The 21,188-nt window shown below is 36.5% G+C and overlaps 1 protein-coding gene across 1 annotated transcript; it reads left to right on the top strand.

Annotated features, from left to right (window-relative positions):
* The first annotated feature begins 848 nt into the window (after positions 1 to 848).
* On the top strand, positions 849 to 20,643 carry Sxl (Sex lethal). Its single transcript, XM_070282373.1, is given in 9 exon segments — positions 849 to 908; positions 5,861 to 6,436; positions 10,316 to 10,361; positions 11,384 to 11,746; positions 11,810 to 11,917; positions 11,981 to 12,162; positions 12,363 to 12,589; positions 16,209 to 16,274; positions 17,885 to 20,643. Coding segments are annotated over 8 exon segments (2,001 nt in total). The 5' UTR covers positions 849 to 908; positions 5,861 to 6,359; the 3' UTR covers positions 18,817 to 20,643.
* The last annotated feature ends 545 nt before the right edge of the window (positions 20,644 to 21,188 follow it).

Here is a 21,188-nt window from a genome sequence, read left to right as displayed (position 1 = left end):
AATTTTTCTTGATTTATAAAATAAATTAATGCGCTTCTCTCAGAATTTGAAGCAAGGAATATAAAATAAATTGGATCTATTTAATTCTGCTCCCTTAAGTTCTTAAGTTGAGAGTCCTTGAAGACTGATAGTTCCTTATTAAAAATACATAATTTTTTTAAAGGAAATTTTTAAAAATAGTTTTAAAGCGTAAGTATCTCCCATTAAAGTTTCATAGTATTTTACAAGATTGAGGCTAAAAATATATTATTTAAGCCATGTTATCTCATCCGATCATTAAATTAATACTTTTTAAACTAAAAACCTGAAAGTATAACTTATTTTATTGAATATCCCTACTTGTATCGGCAATAATCGATAATATCGATATTATTGAACAAAAAGCAATATTAAAAGTTTAAATTCCACATGGGATTGAAGCTTTTTTTATATATATCTCTTTTTGAAAGAGACTTTCAGTACTTTATCATAAAATTGCATCTTTTCGAACTTATTTTAAAAGACTGTTTTTACCCGGTTCGTTACTCTTCGCCCGGTTCACGAAGGCGATAGGTATCGACTGAAAAATACCGTCTCCATTGCACCCGATAGTGCTGCGTTGCCAATACATGTATAATTCGATAGAATTTCTCTAAAATATAAGCTTTTATAACTAAAAAAGAGCTTAATTGGAAATAAAAAAAGTTAAAGCACAAATTAATATTTAATTGATCTAAATATTGAAAAATGGAACAAATAAATGGTATTTTTGATATTTCTGCAAAATCCATAGGCGATATATACCGTTTTTATAGAAAACATCGATATATTTCAGTATTATCAACAACCCCACATTGCTGCCAACCATTTGACCACACTACACTTGAGCAAGATTCGCGCGAGTTGGCGAGTTGACGAGAAGTCTCCGAGTTAGTGTATTTAAAATAGTTGTACGTTTAAGATTTTTTTGAGCATTAAGACGGGTTTTTATCCACTTAGTTTTCAAAGCCCCCCCGTTCTTCTCTTTTTGTCTCACAAGTGACGTGAAGTGTATACATTAAATAAAGAAGAAGAAAAAGAAACGAAAAGAAGAGAAAATGATAATAGAAAACACGCAGACTTTGTGAAAATGCGCAAATCATTTCGCATACATATGTAGTTATATTATATTTATGCATTCTATCTAGTACAAAAAAAGCTTTGAGTTTTTCTTTTATTTTTTTGGTTTGGATCACACGCACGCACACATGGCTGCTTTGCCATGACGAATAGCAGCGAGTGAGGCGGCTGCCTACTCGCTGTATTTGTTTTTCTTTGCTGTTTTTTTTTTTTGTTTGTGGTATTGAAAAAAAATATAGTGGTTGCCGTTTGGGCCGATGCGTTGCGTTGCCGCAAGTAATGAATTGTGGATGTAAAATTCCATTCAGCCTTGGTGGCATTACACTTACACTTACGCTCCAGCCAACAACGGGGAAAATGGCAACGTATTGCTCTCACGTATACACATACACACGCCACCGAGCGCATATGTGTATGTGTGTGTGTTAGCGACGCTGGCCGCTCTCTCACTTTTGTGTATATACATACATATTTACCTTTTTTTTTTGTAATTTTTTTTTTTTTTTTGTTAAGGTGTAGTACATAGAAACATACATATACTTGTTTTTCTGTATTGCATATATACCATTTTTTTTAAATCGTTTTTTTTTTCAACCGCTGTAGTACATAAAAACCTACATACATACCAATAAAACCAATAAAACGCAGCAAAATAAATAATAGTAAAATCCCATATAAGCAGTGTGTGAGTGTTTAAATTTTTCGTTAAAATAACATTTGGTAAGTCGATGATATTCGGGTACTTTGTGTTATACACATACTACCATTTTGTCGAGGGTAGAGGAAGAAGAAGCTAAGACAACAGCCCAAGCGAAATACAAAAATGCATACAGTCGCGTCCAGCTACGTAGGGCCGGGGCTCTTGAGATCAGGTACCTGAGTTGTCACTCCAAATACGGTCAGACCCAAAATAGGAAGTAGGGTGTCCTTAGTTCCGCTGCACATTTCTGCTACCTAACCCATTTTTATCCCAACGGGTGCGTCCTTGTAAACCCTAATTTGGTCAACTTCCGGCTTTTAAATCCTTTTAATTTTTTTAATTGAAAAAAAATTTAATATATATATATATTTTTAAAAATTTGAGTATTTGAATTGCATTGGTTTTCCAACACCAAAATCGGAGTCGTTATCTGGCAACCCTACTTGCGCAAAACTGCACTATTCCATCTCCCTCGTCTGTGGCGGAGTTGCCAGCTGCCACTGTCCAAGGCAACGTGTTTCGGCTGCAGCTTTTATCGGAGCGGAAGTTTTCTGTGTGTTTTTCTTTGCCATTGAAGTGATTTTCCCCATTTGAAATTGCATTGCAATTAAAAAAAAAATGCGCTGCATAAAATCTAAAAAAAAGTGAGTACTAACTACAAACGATATTCTCGAAAAAGAAAAGTTAATCCGATTAGCGGCGTGCGCCAATACGACGCAAAAAGTTTCCTTCAAAGAAAAGAAGGGTAAGGATTTTCCAGGCAGGTAATGCAAGAGTCCTTGCTGCTGCTACGTTCCGTTTCCTCTCAGCTGCTGTGCTGCACCCTTCGTGCAGCTGCATGGTGCGGTGGAGGGGGGCAGCTGCATGTTTCTTTTCTCATTTCGGTCATTCCCCCGTGTGTTTGTTGTTGTTTTTGATGGTAATGTCATTGCTCAGCGATCGTTTGGCTCATTGCACTGGAATACATATATATATTGGAAAACTGGAACGGCCTGGAACCGGCCTCGAACTGGTGGTGGTATTGAAGTTTCTCCGCTTTCCGACAACCCATTTTTTTTTCCAATTCTTTATTGTTGTTTTTCAATCAGCGAAGGTCATTCGCAGGGGCGAAAAAAAAAAACAAATATATATATGTATATATATATATGCATATATATCCGTCATGCTCGTTGTACCCTGCTAAACGGTATGGATCCTAATTTTAGACAATTAGCTTCACTGTACTTTGAAAAAAAAAAAAAACATTTAATATTTCGTTGTTTTGTTTTGGAAGAGAAGAAAAAAAACAGCAACACACACATACATACACTCGAAAGTGCAACAACACTTGACGAGTGATCAGCTGGAATGTTCGCTTTATCGCTCCATTTCATACACGACTTTTAATGAGATTTTCGAGATTTCATTCATGCAAGCGCTTGAAGCGCCCCCCCCGCATGACTCACGCTGCCCGCAAAGAGAGCGAGAGTGGCGCTCTCTCTCTGTCTGTCTGTCCCCCGCATTATCAGTAGCTGCACACACTTGCACACACATGCATTTGCATAATAGAGCTGCTCTATTTACACAACTGTGCTCCAAATAAGCCGGACTACTACTGTTATCAACTGTAAAGTTTGTTTTTTTTTCTTACAATTCGCTCTCTCCTGCTCTCCTGCTCTCCAGTCGGCCAGTGCACTGAGCGAAATCAATGTTTATTGATTTCAATGTTAAATTAATAAATTTTCTTAAAATATTGTATTTCGCTAAGTGATTTAGCATTGAAATGAGGTTATTTTTCTTGTGAATTAAAATTCATAAAAGCCCTTATGTATTTACCTTCAGATATTGTCATTTTCCTCATAGACCTCTTTTTTTTGTTGTGCTTTCTTTTTTGATTTCTCGGTGATTTAGCTTTCTCCGATATACGATATGCATACGATATCTGAGTCGCAGAAGACGGCGACTTTGGTTACCCTACTTGGTGGATTTTCTTTCCATTTCTGGTTTTGTTTTTGTTGCCATCTCCACCTTGCTACGCTTCTCTTCCGCTTTTCCTGTTACGTTTTTTTTTTTTGTCTCCTCTATTCCGTTTTGGTCTTTTCAAAGCTGGAAAGCGAGATACACACACTCTGTATATAATTCTCTGTATATTTTGCTTTCTTTTCGTTCTTGTTCTCTTTTGTTGTTTTTTTTTTTTTTTTTTTTTTTTTTTTGGCAATCTGGAAAAAGCAGCCCTCGAAACGGTCCGAACCTCACCGCACCCCTCGCCAGCATTGTGCTCTCCAATGCGATTTAGGCCGGGCCCCGCCCCCTTCTCGCCCCATGCTGTCCTCGTTTTCAATTTAGCAACGTTTCTGGTTCCCCCCCCCCTCTCTCGGCCGCTGGAAGGGCTGAAAGTTGTCCTTTCCTTTCCCTTGAAAATGGGGCAAACTTTTTCAGAGAGGGGGTGGGTGGGTGGATCCTTTAAATAGAATAAGTTAGTATCTTCCCAGAGATTATTAATTATCTTAGTATTCTTACTTTGTAGGGAATTTCTTAATTTCCGAGATACTTCCACCTTGAGAGACTCGATGGTTCTGATGAAAAACGGCAAAAAGGCCAACTTTTCCAGCCGGCCTTTTTAGGAGCGTAGGTCAGCTTGCACTCTCACCTGCCCCTGGCGAAAATCCTGGCCAAGGGGCAGAGCCAGAGGCAGCTGCCAGGAAAGATGATCCCTTAATGGGTTATTTATGGCAGGGAGATTAAGTTTATGGAGATTATAAAAATAATGATCTTTAATCGAGAGATGCTAGAGATATAATATAAATATATTAAATTAAAAGGAAATATAGTATTTAAATAAAAAAAAATAATAAATAGATATTTTTTATCAAAAGTTAGAGGTTCTTTTTAAATGAAATCCAAGACATCTATCCATCTATGACTAGTTGATGGAAATCATCTCAACCCAGTTAGGTAAACCAATGACATCCAAAGTCTTCTTTAAAAATTAGAATCTATAATCTGTTGGAAGAATAAAAATTGCAGCTTGCTTCCAAGTAACCATCCAAGTTGCAGCTTGCCATGTTCCACCTTTCGATTTTTCCACCCAAAAAGTTAGCACCTTGCAGCTTCCGAGAAGGCGGAACATCTGCCTCTGCCTGAGTGTGAGAATTTCGGGGATCCGCGAGATGCAGCCGGCCACCCATGAAAGTACGCCCGGCACACTTCCTAGCAGGATCAAGGATTAGGGGGCAGGTAGAACACGCGACTGGCACGCGCACCTTGCCTCCTGGCCACCTACCTGCTGCCACCCAACCACCCAACCACCCTACACCCTACTACCACCCACCGCCGATCCTTAAATAGATCGTGGCCCGGCAGGACATCTTCATTCGAGTGCCACTCGTTACAAGTCCAACTTGTGTCCTGCAATTCTCTACTGTGTGTGTTTTATTTTTAAAAAAAATTCAATTTAAAAACTTTGTGATGTCCTCCATTATGGATTTTGATTTTGATACTGTGACTCCCCTGTCGACTATGTCGTCTTACTATAATTTCAAAATGGCAAGGTATGTCCTTTGAAATTACACCACGGTGTGGTGAGATAAATTATCGTATAAGAGCGCAATTAATTAAGCTTTAATTATATAAGTTAAGGAACGGCTGTATGCATTAAAGAGGTATTTTATTTCAAAGAGGTCTCTACGTTAAGTCTCCTAAGAATCCAAACCAAAAAAATAAGTTAAGTATTTTTTTTTACGTATTTTTTTTTCCAAGAAAAAAACTAATAATAATTAATACTGCTTCTGATAACTCAAGCTTTGTACACATACACACACCGATACACACACACACACAGATGCATAAGTTAACTCTCTCAATACGTAATGCGATTATCAATTTTCTCTCTTCGATTTTTGTTTTTTTTTTTCGTACACATTATTATCGTTGTCTCGCGCACACACACTTCACGTCTCTTTCATGTGTTTTTTTTTTCTCAATTTCGTATTAAGTAGAACCCGTCCCCCCCGTCCCCTAGTCCTCCTAGAATTCCCAACAAATGAAATTAAATCAAAACTAAACCAAAATCAATCCACTTAGTACCAACAACAACAACAACTATATCATCTCTTCAACTACTACAACAACCACACACAGCTGAGAGCGCGCCAAGTAAACAAGAAGAATCAAGCATACACTGAGAGAAACGACATAGAAATTAAGAGAGTGTTTTGTATGCTAAAAGAGAATACATTTTCTATAGAAACGGAGAGTACAACACAAAAAAAAAAAAACAGAAAAAAAAATAGCAATTGAGAAGGGAGCAAGAGAAAGAAGAAGAAGACACATCAGCAGCAGGCCAGCTGAGAGCGCTGAGCGCCAATAAAGAAGAAGAAAAAGGAGGAGGAGAAGAAGTGGGGAGCAAGATCCTCCCGATAAACAGCAATAACCACTACAGCTCCCATCTCTAATCATCACGTCTCACCTCATATCGCTCACCTTCGATAGATCTCGAGGGTGGCATTTTTTTTGATTCGATCGAAATCGAAAAATCGAATATCGATTAAAGTGAAACACACACACTCCCAACTCTCAGGATATGTACGGCAACAATAATCCGGGTAGTAACAATAATAACGGTGGTTATCCTCCATATGGTTACAACAACAAGTCGAGGTAAATTTTAACTTCAGTTGTTAAGTTTCCGTCAGCAGCCCATATGTTCCATTTTGTGACCCTTCCTCCTTTAATCCTTTGATCATCCTTTAATTTTAACTCGAATGACAGTCGAACCACCCTAATTATGGGCAATTGAAGAGGTTCCACTGTAATTACAACATCCTTTACCCCAACCCATCCCACATCCCTATATCCCAAGTGTCCGGTCTCCTCACAATAGAACACACAACTGTGATGCAAATAATTTTTTTTTCTGCCCAGATCTTCAAGTTGGACATCCCAACCACCTATAGCATCCTGATTTTTTTTTTTTGACTAGCATCTACGAATCAGATTTTTTTTTTGCCAGGTTCGAAGTATCTTTTTTAAGCAAACTTGGCGGCTTATATGCATTGGTATGTGTACGGGGAAGGGATGTCGATTGCAAGTCGATAACATCTTGAGATTGTCATCGATTTTCTATTGATATCGCTGGCCCAATTAAAAAGTAATACTCTCTCTCTCTTTGTCTTATCCCCCGCCCCCGTCATCTCATTCTCACACACATGGTTTTAAGTTTTTTTAGTTAAAAAAAAAAGAAAATAAAAGAATAGAAGGAAAATGAGTACGAGAATATGGATAACAATAACCAGAGAACAGCAATAAGGAGGATTATAATGGCGACGACATTGTTTAAGTATAATTAACTGTTACATGTACTAGATGGTCCGGCCATTCAAAAATAAATCAATAATCAATTAAATACAGACACCCACACACACACACACGTAAATAGTGATAACCAAGCCAGAGCAGCAAAAAACAGTCAAGCGTTGGGGGACGCCCCTCTCCCTCCCCCCTATAGAGATACAATCAGTTTCCCGCTCCCGATTACAGTTAACTTACAGTTCTCTTGTTTTTTTTTTTAGATGCTCTTTGTTTATATTTTTGTACCATTTCAAAAATGGCCCCCCTCATTAGCTGTATTATCTCCGCCATATCGCTCTCGCTCTCTAGTTTTGGCATCCTTCATTGCATACTTTCATGCGCACACGGACACACTCTCACATCCATGGACACACACCAATATAGATCTCTGGTGGATCTCGATCAGCTGATCGTCTGCGTGTTTTCGTCAAACGTGTCGCGACGTGTCGTGTTTTGATTTGTTTGTTTTTTTTTTACAGTTTGTGATAAAATGATAAGCAATATGCAAAATGTTAACAAAGCAACGTAAAGATACATTTCTAAATAAACGCATTTAAGATACAAAGATACATTTTTAAGAGCGAACGCCATGTGTGGGTCGAAAAAAAGGCTTTGATTCGGAACTATCTATTGTAGTATCCTTTTTTTTGGCACACACACATAGCCACACTTACACTCACACCACTCACACCCCCCACAAAAGACACACAGATACATAGATGTGTCTGTATCTGGGAAATTCGTTCGTGGCAAGAGGATTATAGAAACGGCCTAAAAACGTTCTCATCGTGCGGCCTGTGCAACTTGAACAGTCTCACAATGTACCGGTAAATGTTCTTTCTCTTCTCTTCCACACTTAACTTACTACTGCTAACTGTTAAACTACTGTTATTTGAAGTTGCTACTATGTTGCTCTTTTTTCTTATTTTCTTTGAGTTCTTTTTTGAGTTTTGAGCTTTTCTTTTTTTTTTGAGCTTTTCTTTTTCTCTCGCCAAGCATTCGCCCATCTATCTACCATCGCCAGATCTTCAGTAGAACGTAAGCCTTAAGTTTCGTCTAAGAGTTTTTTTTTTATAAAATTTTGACTGTTTTTTGCTGCCAACAAGAAGAAGAAAAAGTGGGGTTATGTTCTCTGATCTGATAAACTCCGCCGGGGCCCACTGGAGCCAAAAACAATGGCATGGCTGGTCGGGGGAATGCCGTCATTCGTGACACTTTTATAGGCCATTTAAGCTCTGCAGGCCATGCACTTGTTCTGGTTCTTGTTCTTTGGCCAATATATATATATTTTTTTTTTTGGTATAATTTATGGCACATTATTCAGCTGGAGTCGATGAAATGTAAACACTGAGCTCCACTCGGTCTCGTCTCGCTATTTACTGGCACACACACACACACACCACGTGCTTAACGGGAAATTGTGTCAGGACCTTGACATGCCGTGGTTGTAAGTCGACGAGTACGAATATACATACTGTACATGTGCGTGTAGGGCTGTCCTTTTTCCGCACGTGTGGTTGGGGGGAATTTACAGTTTAAATAGCTTTAAGTATAGGTTCTTGTTGTGGTTAGCACACACTTTGTAGACACCCATCCCACTGCCCTGCTCATATCTACACACACATTCCAATGCATAGCCGACAAATTGCCTTCTCCCCCCCGCCCCCATTCTATTTCTCTCTCTCTCTAGCCTTGTGAGTGAAAGCCGAAATGTATAAAAGGCTATGAGGCTATGATATATCCTCAAGGTCAGCAAAAAATGCAAAAAAAAAAAAAATGAAAGAAAAAAAAAAAAATGAAAAATGCAATACAACAACAACAACGTCCAGCAAAAATCAACAGCATCACATCAATCAACAATGTCAACAAGCAAAGTGCAGCATCTCAATAGTGTGACCTTACTCAAAGATCTTGAAGGATTTTTGTTTTTTGTGGCCAGTGTGGCCTTGCCGACAAGTCTTTGTCCTGTTTTTTTGTTACATATTTTTTTCAAGTGAATATATCGAAATAAAATCGAAATCCCCATCCAAACACACACACACACACACACACTCCAAATCATCTCCAAAATCAAAAATAAAAAAAAAATTGAGACACAAATCAAGAAATCCCCTCCAGCTCTAAACCTGTCATCGTCGTCGTCGTCGTCATCCAGCAGCCGAATTTAATTCTGTGTAGACATCTTTTTTCACAGCCCAGAAAGAAGCAGCCATCGATACCCGATACCGATTACCGATACCGATTACCGATAACCGTTAACCGATTACCGCCATCGAGCGAAAGACACAGACTCTTGTAGATGTAGTATGTAGTTGGTAAAATTTTTTTTACACTGGGGGCGACTGCACCACCTCCGCCACCCAGCTGTTCCGGCTCCTCATCAACGGAACGATATGTTGTTGAATCGAGGACGCCACCACCGCCGCCCGTAAGTAACAAGACTCTAAGACTAGAAACTATATCCACCTAAACTATATCCGGGGAGAGTCTTATGCCATATATAAGTCCTCTTAATACTTAGACATTTAAAATTCCAATCGTCGTGGGAAGAAGTCCATCCATCCAGCCAGCCATAGAGGCAGCAACCCTGCTGTTCTAATTATTTATTTTTTCCAATTTTTTTTCAAGTGTAAAAATTGTGCAAAAAAAATTGTCAAACGATATTTTTTTTCGAGTGAACCTACAAGTGATGTATTTTTTTCTTCTTTTTTTTACGGTGTATAAAGAAGTGCATGAAACATATAATATGTATCTATTTTTTTTTAAGTGCTAATTTTTTTTAAGTGAAAAACATTTTTTTTTTACAATTTTCTAAACGGGTTTTGCAAGCTTCAAGGACGATACAAAATCCTTCTTTGTATTCTCCAAGAACTTGCAAGACTTGCAGCCTCTTTCTTCTAAATTTCGAATTCTACAATTAAGTCTTTAAGTTCGCTATATTAAGTTAGTTTGTAAGACTAAGTTAGTTGTAATCGATATATCGTCATATCATCCAACCGCCTAAACATTATTGAATCATTTTTTAAGATAATTATTATAAATTTGAAGTTAAAAAAAAATTTAGAAAATGAAAGATAATTTTAAATTGCGCTTTATACTTATAATTTCGATAATTTATACAATACCTATCGATAACACCACTACCGATTACTAATCGATATCTTTTCTATTTCATCGATCGACGAATAGCGGTGGGCGAGGATTTGGCATGTCCCATTCATTGCCATCGGGAATGGTTAGTATTCAATACTATATTTTATATATTTTCTTGATTTTCTTGATTTTCCTTTTTATCATTTTAAAGCCTGAAATTTATGATTATTGTTAGTGATCGATTTCTATTTAAATCGCATGACAGAGAACCAAGAGTTACTCTCGATAATAATAATAATAATAATAATGATAATAATATAAATTTTATGCCTCCCTACTATCCATAGTTTGTATGTTATTGAGTTTGTCTCATGAACGCTCTGGGGACACACGCTTTTGGTTACAATTTTCCGAGCAACAAAATACAAGATACTAACTAAATAAAAACCTTAAAACCTAAAACCTTAAACTAAACAGAACCAGCAACAACAACAACACAAACAACTTTTTTAAAAATCTCTTAAATAAACTCTTAAAAACTAAACTAAACCCACACACACACACACACAGAGAACACGTGCATGAAAAATTTTTAATAGCATACCTAAGGGGGCCAACCTGCCACCTTGTCCGTTTCACTTCCGTTTCCGCCTCAGCCGTGCCCCGGCACATAAAGAAGCACCACCCCCACCCCCCACCAAGACACTTAAGAAGCTTAAAAAAAAAAAAAAGAAAAACCAGAAAGAAAATTCGATTATTTTTTTTTCAATTTTTTTTTTTTTTGCAACCTTTTGAATGCCTTTTAGAGACACACACACACTCATACACAAAACCAGAAGTACAGTGAAGCAAGAGAATGGTGCACTCCAAGTTTGAAGCACGGAAGCATTTGCATTTCGGATTGTTGCGTTCATAGAATTCTTCAATATTTTTTTTTTGTCTGTATTTCAACGTCATATTTCGACATTCAACTTCCCATTCGACAGTGTGTGTGTGTGTGTTGTTGTTGTTGCAACGACGATGATAAGCAGCCGCCACTAAAAAAAAAAATCATACCAACTAACTAACCAAAACCCAAGCAGCGAATATGAGGCCTTCTCTCAACGATAGAATATCTTTGTATGGTTAATCTGATTCCAGTCACGTTATGCGTTTTCGCCACAGGATACAGAATTTTCATTTCCAAGTTCCTCGTCGCGTCGCGGTTACAATGATTTCCCCGGCTGCGGTATTGGCGGCAACGGTGGCAGCGCCAATTCATTGGGCGGCGGCGGCGGTGGAGGCGGTGGCGGCGGCGGCAATATGTGCAACCTGCCGCCCATGACCAGCAACAATTCGTTGAACAATCTGTGCGGCCTGTCGCTGGGCAGCGGCGGCAGCGATGATCACATGCTGAACGATCAGCGGGCCAGCAATACCAACCTGATTGTCAACTACTTGCCCCAGGATATGACTGACCGTGAGCTGTACGCCCTCTTCCGGGCCATTGGACCCATTAACACGTGCAGAATCATGAGAGATTATAAGGTGAGTAAAGGGATATATATCTCTTGCTATAAGATCTTTAACTAATTCTGATTTCGATCTTAGACTGGCTACAGTTTTGGATATGCTTTCGTGGACTTCACATCCGAAATGGACTCGCAGCGTGCGATCAAAGTCCTCAATGGCATCACAGTGCGTAACAAGCGGCTTAAGGTGAGATCTACATTAGAATATAATCCATTATAATCTCTATAACTAAACTATATCCTTGTCCAGGTATCCTATGCTCGTCCCGGCGGAGAATCCATCAAGGACACCAACCTGTATGTGACCAATCTGCCGCGCACCATCACCGACGATCAGCTGGACACGATCTTTGGCAAATACGGTTCCATTGTCCAGAAGAATATCCTGCGCGACAAGCTGACAGGACGACCCCGTGGCGTGGCATTTGTTCGGTGAGTCCCCCTATAGTCTAGTCTCTATTAGAAGTCTCTATATATAAGTAGGGACCAGAAGTTCCATAATATCCACTTTACTCATAAAATATATATTTTATTTTTTTTTATTTTTCTCTCATTTCTTTCACGATCATGTTTCTATATCCATCATCCATGTTTTGGTGCATCCATTATTATAAATATAAAAAAAAAAATAGCTATAACAAGCGCGAGGAGGCACAGGAGGCCATATCGGCGCTGAACAACGTTATACCGGAGGGCGGATCCCAGCCACTGTCCGTCCGCCTGGCCGAGGAGCATGGCAAGGCGAAGGCGGCCCACTTTATGTCGCAGATGGGAGTACCGGCGCCGAATGCACCACAGCCGCCGCCACCACCACCGCTGCCCCATATGGCCGCCGGATTCAACAGCATGGTGCACAGAGGTAGATCATTAAAATCACAGCAACGCTTCCAAAAATCGCATCCCTATTCCGATGCGAAAAAGTTTATCTAATCCGAGATAATCCAATTCAGAGAAAAAAAAAACACAATCCAACATGCAACATATATACATAACATACACATATATATGTATGATCCAGATACACTTGTGTATATATATACCATCAGTATATATATATATTTGGGGAGCGGGAGATTTTAAATCTCGTTTCTTTTTTTTCCCCCTCCACATCAACAACAACAAACACCAGAAGCAACAACCAACAACAACTAACTAACAAAACCAACCAACAACAACAACAACAAATGCATACTTAGTTTAATTTTGATTTTAACCCCCCCAAACCCCCCACACCCACTTAGTAATTCAATAATATGTGTGTCTACTTGAATGAGAAGACAAGAAATTGAATTTCCCTTAAATTTTATATAAACTATTTTGAAATCATCTTCCCCCCCAAAATAAAAACTATTTTAAATACTAACTTTCCATTAAAAACAACCAAAACAACAAAAAAAATACAAAAACGGATATAATGAAGTCTAGGGTTGTCGAACATCCAGTTTTATATAATTTTTTCTAGTGCTACACACTCACACACACTCCCACACACACTCCCAAGTACACTAACGGTTCAGAAGAAGTGCTAATATTTTTTTTTGGATTTTTTTTCAAGTGTGTGTGTCGGAACTTGAAGCGGAACCAGTTTTAGGCACAAAAAAGTAGGCTATACAACACAGCACAACACCCAGATACACATGAAGAAATTTCACATAAAATATAAACGAATATGCAATAACTGTGTATAAAACCAGACTGACTAAAACTAAAACTTAAAACTAAAAAAAAACAAATCATCAAAAGAAGAGAAAGAGAGAGAGAAAGAGAGAGGAGTGTGCAATTTTTTTTTCGAATTTTTTTTATTGTTTCGATAAACGATAAATTTCGATAAACGATAAATTTCGATAAATTTTTTATTAAACAAAAACAGAACTGAAAATCCAACGATATATATATAAAAAAGCCAATTAAAGGAGTAAAAGCGTTGCCCTGTTTTCAGATCAGCATTATCCTAGCTATCCTAGCTACCCACCCCCCCTGCCCCCCTACTCTTCAGAACGCATCTCTGTCGAATATCAGTGAAATCATTCTTTAGTTTCGCATCTCTATCCAGCAGCAGAAACCACAACAACAACAACAACAACAACAGTTATAAACCAACAAGAATCCAACCAAAATAATGCAAAAGATTTCCTTATTACTTCTTCTTCTTCTTCTCTCATCAAGTTTTTATCACATATACCAACAAAAACAACAAACAAAAAAACAACTTAAAAGAATTGAAAAAAAGAAAATTTTTAAAAATGCTTATATAGATATATACACATAATATATAAATTTTATATATATTTGACTACATGAAATTTATTCTATAAAATAGCGTTAAATTTTAAATAATTATTTAGTTTGTAGTGCGTTAAATGCAAAAAAAAAAAGTAAGAAAACCCGAAAAAAAATGCAAACGGAAAGTGTGACCAGAGAAATATATAAAAAAAAGAAACCGATAATAATAAAAAAGCGAAAAGCAAAACAAACGTTAAAACCAAAACCAACCAACAATTTTTTTCATTTTTTTTCAAGTTCATGAAAGTTTTTGCGAGAAAAAAAGAGTGTTGGAAAACAACACAACACTGCTACTGCTGCTGCTGCAATTCACCACACCAACGGGAAGTTTTTTTCTCCCAAAAAGTATTTTTTAAGTTTTTGTTTTTTTTGTTGAGTTTTTCTCAAATATTTCGATCTTTGTTATCCTGCCTTGCTGTGTGTGTGTCTGTGTGAGTGTATGTGCTGGGTGTGAGCGAGAGGGAGTGAAAGTGAGGTGAGGTGAGGTGAACTATTGATCCCCATCTCCCATATCCTGCGCTCGGGTGCGAGCGTGAACGGACGTGCGCGAGTGCAGATTTACAGCTACAGATGTTTACAGTTATCCCCAGCCGAAAGAGACAGAGAGAGGAGGGCGGCAGTGTGACAGACAGAGACAACACAGACACTGTGAAAATGATAAAAAAGAAGTGAAAGGCGCATGCGCATGGTAAGTATGCGCGCACTAAACCGAAACGATAACGGGGTGCTGCCAAAAAAAACCAAAAAAAAAAACAACCAACCAACCACCCCCCCCCCAAACCCATTCAAGAAAAAAGAAAAAAAAAAAGAGACTCCCTCATCAGACATTCTATTTTTTTTAATCTTTTTTTTAATGTGCAACATTATATTGATGTCCTTTTTTTTTGTTTTTTTTTTCTTGGATCGAGAAATCTTGTAACGCCGAATAAAATATATATCTATATACCGAAAGCTCACCCCTTTATCGGTTCCAGTGCAAAAACTTAAAAAAAAAACAAAAAAAAAATAAAAAACCATAAACCTTGAAAATGAGAAACAATCTTCTTACAATCGCCACATTATTTTTTTTATACTTTTTTTGCCAGTGTATTTCATACGCATATATATATATATATCTTATCCAAGTGAAAAAAAAATCAAAAACCAAAAACTGTGTGTTCAGCCAATATTTTTTTTTTTTTTTTTGAAACATCATCTCTATATGCTTAGTGCTCGATAAGATCCACTTATCCGAATAACAAATTTTATTTCGACATTTTTTTTGTATATTTTTTTACGTGCCTGTCAGTGTTCCAGTGTGGATTCAAGGAATCAACTTTATATCAAAAAAAAATAACTACCATATCCTATTACTCTATCTATCTATCGATTCTATCTATCGTTTCTACTAAAGCCAAAAAACAATAAATATGCAAAAATATCTCTTATCCGACCTTGTAGAACTTTGATTAACCATTTTATGATTTAAAATTTTGATAATTTTCATTTTGTTTGCTCTTTTGTTGTTGTTGATTTGAAATCGAACCCGTTATATATTATGTTTGCATTATATTATTTGAGTAGCATATATATTTTTATTTTTTTTTTTTTGAAAGAGCTAGCTAGCTATGGAGATTATCACAAAGAACATTGCCTACTTTTTGGGTATATCCTTTGACATTGGACCTCCAAAAAGTATGCTATACTTTGTGACATTGAAATCACTTCGGTTTCCTTATCCGAAGACAGTTTTTTGTGGAATTTTTTGCCAAATTTTTTTTTAGTTTTGTTTTATTTGCCTTAGCTTACAAAGTTACAATCCAAAATCCAATATCCAATATCCATTATCCTTTGAAGAGTTATATTACCGTAGTTTGTGTTCCCTCCCCAATTGTATTTCGCATTTGTTGTTTCCATGCCGTAGATACTAACCCCCCCCCCTCGAATCGATCGCCTTTTCTTTCCAAAAATCCAAGCAATAGGCGATCCTTTCAACTCACCTTCATATTGATTGTTGTTGAAGAATATCAAATAATTGAATAATATCGATAAAAAAATCAAAAAAAAAAAATTCAATCTTTATTTTAATTTCCCATTTCCCAAAAATCCCCCCATCCCCACCAAAAAAAAATAATTAAAAATATCCTCAATCTGCGCCACAACTAATCCAAGTTGTACAATTTTTTTTTTCGTTTCGTTCCATTTTTTTATTATAGACGGAGCTATGGAAAAATTACGCTCATTATTCGATGCTATATGCGATGCTATATTTGGTCTCGATAGTAATTATCCTTTTTATATCTATAATATTTCTAATTAATTACTCCTAGTTGTAAACGTTGCTTCTCTGCTAATAAGAAGGCATCTTAATTATAAAGTTTCTTATTTTTTTTTTTTTTTTCTTTTTATTGTTCTTTTGAGAGCCCGTTTTTAAGATAATCTAATAATGAGATCTAGCCGAGAGATCGAACCGATTTTTAATCTTATAAGTAGAGTTCTATCCAGAAGAGAGCACCAACACAGACACAACACAGACAGACACACACACCCGCACAGACACTTACACACTCATGCGCTCCTACCCACATAATTGAGAAGACAGAAAATAAAAAAAAAAAAATCAATTTCAGTTTCCAAATTCCTCATCTCAAAAAAAAGTATATATATATATATATTTAAATGCGAAAGGAAAATGAAAAAAAAATATGAATTTTCTTTTCTAAGCGTGCCATGTTTTTCTTTATTACTTTCTCTCATGCCATCATCCAGCTACTGTACCCATCTCTCTCTCTCTCTCTCTCTCTCTCTCTAAGGATTTTTTGGTCCTTGGCATTTTCTTTAAAGTTGAGCAAGTGCCAAGGACATATATAGTAGAGCGTTATTTGAAAAAGGTCCAATTGAAAAATTGCCAAAAAAAAAAGAGAAAAAAAAATTGTACTCCTCATACCCAATTCGAACTCTGACCTAAAAAAAATGTAAAGTTTGTCCTTTGTTTGCGCTTCTCAAATCCCTATTTATAAACATATATAAGTATTTAAAACTTAGAGTCCCCCCTCCAACCCCGTTCTAAAGTTATGTTTAGTGTTTAGCAAAGATTTTCGTTTCATTCATGGTCTGCTTCGTCTGATGTCCAAGAATCACTAAATTCATTAACTTTCAACCAAATAATTAGATGTTTTTGATACTAAATATTTATAACAATTTGTTTTTGCTTGCTAATATATTAATGAAACGCACTTGACTTTGTGTGTGTTTGTTCGATCGATCAGTCATCTTCAGTCATCTTCAGATCCTAAATCCCATCCCATTCCCAAAAAAAAGATCCTTTTGGCAAAGAAAAAACATGGCACGTTTTAATAACAAAAGCAAAAATATATATATAATCGAATCGTGTGTTAATCAAAATACCGAAACGACTGCTATTGTAACTAAATATACATAAATATATAAATAAATGCAATAAAATTATGAATATTCTATATACAGCGACATCGAAACGCTAACAACTTCGGCTTGGATTAAAACTACAACTAAATTCCCACGTTAACAAAAAAAAATAAAAGTAACAACGCAACAAACCAAACCAAACAACAATAAACACTAACCTCCCAAAAACAACACCTAAACAAAGCGATTAAGGCAAACGAAACTCTTTAAAACGAAATACTAAACAAATGTTATCTCTCACCTAGAGGCTAGAGTTCAGTTGACAGGGCTGCCAGTTGTAATTTAGGGCCAATTAAGTCAGACTTAGTATGTTTTTTTTTTTTTTTTGAGATATTATTAGCCTAGAAGCATGACTAAGTATATGTGAAAGAAAGCCTTTTACTAATGAATTTCTTTCTCTTTTTCTTTTAATCCACATTCTGTATCGCCCATTGACTTAATTTAGGTGACAACTTTGCCGACTTGCTCGACGGCTTGTACCGCCGGAAGTACCACTATCCTTACTTATAATTGACACCGCAACAGCAGCAGCAGCTCCTCCAACATCAGCAACAGGCGTTGGGCTTCCCCAGTACACCCAGTAATGCGATCGGTAATGGTAACACCAACACCAACAGTAATAACAACACCAGAAACACCAACAGCGATAACAACAGCGATAACAACAACATGCTACTATTTCACCAACATTACCATCAGCAACAACAACAAGATCAACAACAACAACAACGCCTGGGAAATGCTGCTGCTCACAGCTTGAGTCCAAGTGGAAGCCAGAATCCACCCAGCAATAGTCCCAACACCATTAACTTTAACAGCATTCGTCAGAACGGAGTGGCTGCTCTTCACTATCTCCAGGAGCAACTCCAACTCCAATCGCCGCCTCCCTTCCAGCAGCAACAGCAGAGGAGTAGTCAGAACCAGAACCAGAACCAGAATCAGAGTTCGAGCAACGGTGGCAGCTTGCTGGCCATCAGCAATCACACCAATGGCCATCACAGCACCGCCAACAACACCAGTAGCCATAACAACAACTACAACGGCAATTACAACAGCAGCGGGTATAGCAACAACGGTGCCTGTGGCAGCTTCATGAACAATTCTGGCCATGGCGGTGGTTATTCCAACAACTTCACCAACAACTCGTCGCATCTTGACCTGGGATTCGGCCCGATGACCACCTCCGAACGAGAGCTGCACAAGCAGACCCTCAAGTTGCAAGAGTTGCACATTAGTAGCAGCTACAACAACAGCAACAGCAATTCCAACACCAACAACACCACAACGGCGACTCTGACTTCAACAACAACATCATCCACATCGACATCCACAACATCCACAAACCCCACAAACACTGGCTTCCTTTGGCGTACATAGCCTGACAATTGGGAAGTGTAAAAACATAAAGATGAAGGCAATCTTTAATTTAAAACTATATATATATATATAGAAGAAGTATATATGAATATGATGTAGGAGATCATCGTAGACACCATACCATACAAACAACCCAAATTTTTATGTTCTCAAACCCCCAATTAATTACTATATATATATACTATTTTTTTTTGTATGTTCCTCACTGGATATCCTTATTGTTTAGTTGGTTTTTTTTTTCATTTTTTGTGCTTTTTTTTTGGGAGGAATATTTTTTTTCTTTTTGTAACTAGCCTGTAAGCCAAGACACGTATATATGTGTACAAAAATCATTCGTAACTATATATAATGAAAGTATATATATTGAATGCAACTCGATGAAGGAGGTGAATAATATATTTTTTTTTGCTTAAACTTAGATGAAGAAGAGGAAGAAGAGAAACTATGAGAAATAATTTTTTTTTGTCACATATTTATAACGTATAATCATATAAAACTATATATACAAAAAAACCGAAAAAAAAATGAAAAATATATATACAAACAACACATATACACATTATATATCTATAACTATATATATAGCATGTACTTGTAGGCGTGAAAGCATAAGCTCTGATTGTTTTTTTTTTTTCTCTGTGTCTGGAAACTGATTTTTTTGGCGCGAACTATGACGCAACAACGTACACGGGCAACAATCGTGTATGTTTATAGCTGAAGTTAATAATGCAGATATACGAGCATATATTCTTTTTTTTTTTTATATAATAATTTATGAATCCAATTTTTTTGTCTACTTTATAACATACATATATAATTGTAACGAAACGGCTAGACAGTTGGGCATGCTCAAGTTTTCAGGCTGTTTATTAATTAAAATACATTAAAATACAAAATACAAAAAACGAAACGCAAAATACTTAGATAGAAAGATAGAAACTATAGAACGCAAAGGAGAATTGCAAAAAAGATAGTGAAGAAGAGGCTTCTACAGAGGTTCGTAGAAGGTTAGGAGAGGTTAGTAGGTGACTAGGTGACGAATGAGAGACCCAGACAAAATTACACTACAAAACCATATATATTTTTTTTTTCATAGCTATAATGAAGTATATACGTTTTTTTTTAACACTAAATATAAATACTTTTTTTGAAATCCATTTTTTTGTTTAGTTTATATGACGAAAAAAACTTGAGCATGTTGCAACATGAAAAAAACAAAACAACAAACGATTAAGAAAACGTGATAAAGAGCCCGACAAAACGTAAATCAGAAGAGAAGACAGTACAGAAGGAATGAAGAAAAAGGAAAGTGAAATGAAAAGGATGAAGGGGGAACAGAAAAGAAAAGAAAAGAAAAGAAAAAAAAAGCACTTAAAATTATAGACGCCCATGGGCAGGATCTGGAGGCGTGTCCTGGCTGAAAACTGAACCTACATTTTAATTTAAACTCTTCCCCCCCCACAATATTGTTTTATGTTTTTATTTTATTGTTTATTGTTTTTAATTTTCGAAAATTTCTTAAACTTTCTTAAACCATCTTACTATTATTTGGCCAGGGAGTCGCAAACAGCCCTGCCCATTTGAAAGAAGAATACAACTATTTTTTTCGGTGTAGGTGCATAAAACCACTTCAAAATTATGCGTTATATTCATACTTTTATTCATTACAAATACGAAAATTGTAAGAATTTTAATTTGTTACACAAAAAAATCTTTATTTTCTGAATTACAATTTTATTTTATATATTTTATAACTCTGTCTCTGGCTTAAAAAAACCTTACGAAAAATATATAAGACAACTTAATAAACATTATCACCAAAAAGAACATTTGACACTGAGTTTTCTTTTTATTTCAAATAAGTTACTATTTTAAAAACCTCCTTTCGTAACCTATGTTTTCAGAGTTTGTGCGTGGAATGTTCAGTCAACGAATTATAATAAAATATTGAAATTAGAATTAAGAGAAATAAAAAACACACTCGAGAAAACATACATACAGTAAAACTTACAGCTTGGTTGTGCTGAATACTAAATATTACGATTCCAGAAACGTAGGAGAGCATACACACGTCTCCTATAGCCGAATAATTATATACCAAAGCGAAGCGAGGCAGTTTATTAAATCCATAAATGTAAGCTAGCAGCCGGATATTGGCGCAGATTCACTTAAATCGAATGGAATACTCTCAACCAATTGTAGCCTTAGTAAGTAAGCGGATTTACATAACGAAATACATATATAATCGGGTTAATCAAATGAACGATTCATAATTAGCACCTAGCATGCGGTTCGATCCTCTCGTGTAATTTGTAGACTTAGCCATTGCAAACCAAAAAAAAAAAAAACAAATCTAAAAATATATTAATATA

Source organism: Drosophila bipectinata, chromosome XL (assembly GCF_030179905.1).
Source record: "Drosophila bipectinata strain 14024-0381.07 chromosome XL, DbipHiC1v2, whole genome shotgun sequence".
NCBI classification, from domain to species: domain Eukaryota; kingdom Metazoa; phylum Arthropoda; class Insecta; order Diptera; family Drosophilidae; genus Drosophila; species Drosophila bipectinata.
Note: the sequence above shows the minus strand (reverse complement) of the source record. Positions and strands in the feature narration are given on the sequence as shown.